The sequence below is a fragment of the Amblyomma americanum genome, chromosome 1 (assembly GCF_052857255.1).
Source record: "Amblyomma americanum isolate KBUSLIRL-KWMA chromosome 1, ASM5285725v1, whole genome shotgun sequence".
NCBI classification, from domain to species: domain Eukaryota; kingdom Metazoa; phylum Arthropoda; class Arachnida; order Ixodida; family Ixodidae; genus Amblyomma; species Amblyomma americanum.
Genome location: NC_135497.1, coordinates 157,369,617 through 157,373,777, shown reverse-complemented (window position 1 = coordinate 157,373,777; position 4,161 = coordinate 157,369,617). Strand labels below are relative to the sequence as shown.

General features: G+C 51.5%; 1 protein-coding gene across 1 annotated transcript; it reads left to right on the top strand.

The window, feature by feature from the left end:
• On the top strand, positions 1 to 2,832 carry LOC144136576 (uncharacterized). The gene is made up of 2 exons (XM_077669025.1): positions 1 to 171; positions 1,228 to 2,832. The coding sequence occupies exons 1-2, from the start codon at positions 160 to 162 to the stop codon at positions 2,554 to 2,556; spliced, it is 1,341 nt and encodes a 446-aa protein (XP_077525151.1). The 5' UTR covers positions 1 to 159; the 3' UTR covers positions 2,557 to 2,832.
• Positions 2,833 to 4,161: the final 1,329 nt, after the last annotated feature.

Genomic DNA, 4,161 nt, shown 5'->3' with positions numbered 1-4,161 from the left:
GCACGGTAAGCGCCCGCAGCACGACCGCCCCGTTGCCCGCGATCTGGGAAATCCGTGTCGTTCTCACCCAAACCCTCTCGCTGAGGGGTATAAAGAGAGGCAAGGTAGGACGGCCATTGAGCGAGGCTAGCTTGTCTTCTGCCTCGTCTGAGCCGCATCATGCGTCTCGCCGTGAGTACCGCTTCCAAGAAAAATCTTGGTCTTTTTTTGTATGTGGAACTTCCCCAGCCTGCGGCGTGACCTGACTCAACTTTCTGTGCCCGCAAACGAGCTTCCGGCGGCGGGTCAAAATCATGGCCAGTTGGATTGAGAAATTCCTTCCCTTGCATAATAACAGCCCAGTGCTGATTGCCTGTTTGTGCGGCAACCTCTTTCAGAGACACGGATACGGGTACCGATGAGGCCTAACCAATATTGTCTGCCTCATGGTATGAGATGGCGTTATGCTTGCACGTGTACATCTGTTTATTGCGAAAACGATTATACTGTTTCTCCGTAGTACATTTTTGCAAGTGCTCGCAGATCTGGAAAAAGCTGCTAGGGAACTACGTCGCGATGAAGAAGCGAAACAGCAGCGAAATCATATCTATGGTTCGCGAGTATTCATTCCTTAATTCATGCACACTGGTGACTAGCTTCCTTTATCCGCATTGATAGGCGCCTGTCAATTCGTTATTCACATATGCACCGATTTAAACTCACCTGCAGTCGCGTCCTGAAATCGCGCGCTCAGTTCTCGCTTGCCAGGCTGTGTCATACTTTTCGTAAGTACATCAGCCTGCAGTTTCTGTCAGACCTCGTAGAAACATCAGGCTGCTGTGCGAACTTATTGAGTTTAAAAGCAAGAGCTTATGCTTACTTGCTTTATAAAACTTTTGACATGGATTCTCCTGCCTATCTGTTATTTTCTCTTGGGCTTTCTGCAGGAGAAATTCTTCCGATCTCGAATATCTCCTCAATTTTAGCCCGAACACTTGACTGAGTTTTTTTCTGAACGTTGTTCTGGTCAACAGTTGACATTAACAGGCTGCACCACAACAGCACGAACCTCAAGGACAAAATGTCCTAGTAATTGTAACGGGCATCGAATTTTCATTTGTTCTTCACGTGGACGTTTCCAGAGGCAGTCGGGAGCCACGAAGACACTTGTTGGCAGCCTTTCACAACACTCGTTATTGGTACCGTGGTTCTGTCGGAAGCGCAACCGAGAGCTTCTCTGTGACCCAGGTGCTGCTGTCCGCCCTGGTGGCATCCGCGTCGGCCGGTGCACTGGGTGGTGCCTCACTCGGCGCCGGCTCTTTGGGAGGTGCTGCGCTCCTCGGCGGCGGCCTCGGCTCGCACGCTCTCGTCGGGGACGCCGCAGCTCTGACAGGCCTCAGCAGCCTGGTCGGCCTCGGCGGTCTTGGCAGCCTAGGAGCTGGTGGCCTGGGTGCTGGTGGACTTGGTGCCGTCGGCCTGGGTGCCGGTGGCCTGGGTGCCGGTGGCCTGGGTGATGGCGCCCTGGGTGCTGGCGGCTTGGGGGCTGCCGGCCTGGGCTTAGGTGGCCTCGGAGGCGGAGGAGCAGTCGTGGCCGCCGGGCCAACAGTGGTAGGCGTGACCACTCCGGTGGCAGTGGCTGCAGGTCCGGCAACTGTGGGCGGCCCGGTGAGCGTCTCGGCACCCGTCTCAATACCGGGTCCAGTGGCCACGCCCGTGGCGTCGGTGACGTACGTCAAGCAGCCCGTTATAAAGCTCCGCTATGTCACCAGGCCCGTCACCACCTACGTGAGGCAGCCTGTCGCAACTGTCACGCACACCATCAAGAAGATTGTAAATTACAACAACGCTGGTGCCCTGTTGGGACTCGACGGCGCAGGCGACGCTGGTCTCGACGGCGCTCTAGGAGGAGGTAACGGCTTCGGCGGCGGTAACGGCAACGGCGGGGGTGGTGGATTTGGTGATGGCAACGGCGGTGGCTTCGGAGGCGGTAACGGCGGTGGCGCTGGCGGGGGCTACGCTGGAGGCAACGGTGGAGGCAACGGTGGAGTCAACGGTGGTGGAGGAGGCTTCACCGGTGGACCCAGTGGTGGCGCTGGCTTTTCCGGAGGGCACGGTGGCGGCGCCGGCTTTTCCGGAGGACCCGGAGCTGGTGGCTTGTCGGGCGGGCACGGCGGTGGTGGTTTTGGTGGAAACGGAGGAGCCGGTGGCTTCAGTGGAAACGGAGGAGGTGGTGGATTCGGTGGAAACGGAGGAGGTGGTGGATTCGGTGGAAACGGAGGAGCCGGTGGCTACGGTGGACATGGAGGCGGTGGCGGATTCGGAGGAAACGGAGGATCCGGTGGATTCGGTGGAAACGGAGGCGGTGGTGGATTCAGAAGAAGCGGAGGCGGTGGCTACGGTGGCGGTGCCGGTGGGGGTGGCTTTGGAGGCCCCAGCAGCGGTGGCTATGGAGGCCCCAGTAGTGGTAGCTATGGCGGCCCCAGCGCTAGTAGGTTCAGTGGTGGCAATGGTTTCAAGCCCGTGCGGGTTAGCGGACGAGGACCATCATTTAACGTGTACAAAAAGCACCATTACTGAGCCCCCATGGGTTGCACGTCACACATGTAGGCACAAGTGCTTGCAATCTTCGTCTGCGTGCCCGCTGGTTCTGAAAAGGTTGGTCCAAAGTAATTAGTTTAAAAGTCATTCACCAGTAGCCAAGCATATTCAGGAACTTGTGCATCCCGGCGTGTTGTGTGGTTCCATAATCTGTACAGCACCTCTCTCGCGCCCCTCATCCACAGCTGCCATTGTTGTCGTTAAACATACATTTTATTGTATAAAGCACTCAAATAAAATCGTCACTGACACTTTTACGATGATTTCTTGTTTTGTTGGCGGTTGTGTTGAATTTTATGTTTGTCACAACAACACCGTGAGCAGTCAACTAATACTTCGCTAGCAATAAGAGACGTTTTGTTACCTGGATGATATTTATTGCATGCTGCACTATAATTCGCCCCATTCGCAGAAGATTACCGTAACTGTTTTTACAAATAGCTGCGCACTCTGTTCAGGAAAGCATGATAACGCTCTGTCTAGTCAATTTTTTATCATTTGCGCATCGTTTCATATGACATCGTTGAAGAAATTGATGAAAAATGTTCTTCTGTAATGTGCGAACCATTCCGTTGCCAAAACTTTCAGCTTCGCTATTTTGTATCAGTAATTCTAAAATTTGCCGATAACCGAGATACTTCAACCATCTTCTGTTTAGAATGCGACCTTCGGAATTTTATTGAGCAAAGTTCAAACTTAGTTGCCGAATTCTGAAAGCACCCCCCCCCCCCCCCCTATTAGGTGTTAGTATCATCAAAATTACATTACCGACCAATGAACATTGCCATATTGGTTAACTAAGAAAAACAATTTTAATCGTAAATTTACTAACAAATGCCAGCCTCAAGTGTGGCGTAGCATCACTTTCTCCTTTTTAAATACTAGAAATATACAGAACGAAAAAAACGGAGGCAACGCTTCTTACAGGCTTTGGCCTTCGATCGAACTTCATTTTAGCACATGACGTATACATATAATTAGGGCTAGGCTCAAAACCAACCCACGAAGCACATTTGCATTCAAAGAGTTAAGGCTAAATAAAGCTAAGGTGTTAACTTTTTATGCGTCAGCGGTACAGCGATGTCCCGCCTGCAGGACTTGACTATATGTATGTTTGGACAGCTACTGCGATAACAATTATTCCGATAGGAGTGGACGCATACCATATGAACGTTGTAAACTATAAATATTATCTTTTGATTTCATGAGGTCGCTAAAGTAGTATAAGCTGTTGAGATTTTCTTTGTTTCTGAAGAGCAATGTTTCCGGGCTGCATTTTTCGGAGCGACACATCCTTGATCAGGAATGTCAAATAAGTTTGTTTTAATGTTCCGCGTGTCGGTAGGGCTGCTTGGAAAATAATTTAGTAACTGAAATTATATCGTTTAGTTTCATGTTAGAAAGTGTGGACCCCTGTTTTGTTAGGCTTAACAGTGGCTCTAATAATACTTCATCTCACAAGTTGTGTGCAGCGCTGTGAAGGCTGCGGTGATTTGAGGCAATCAGGAAATCATGCGCTACAAAGCGTGTTTCTCTACGCCCCTCACCCCAGCGACTGGTGGCTCCATCCCTCGGAAGGAAAGA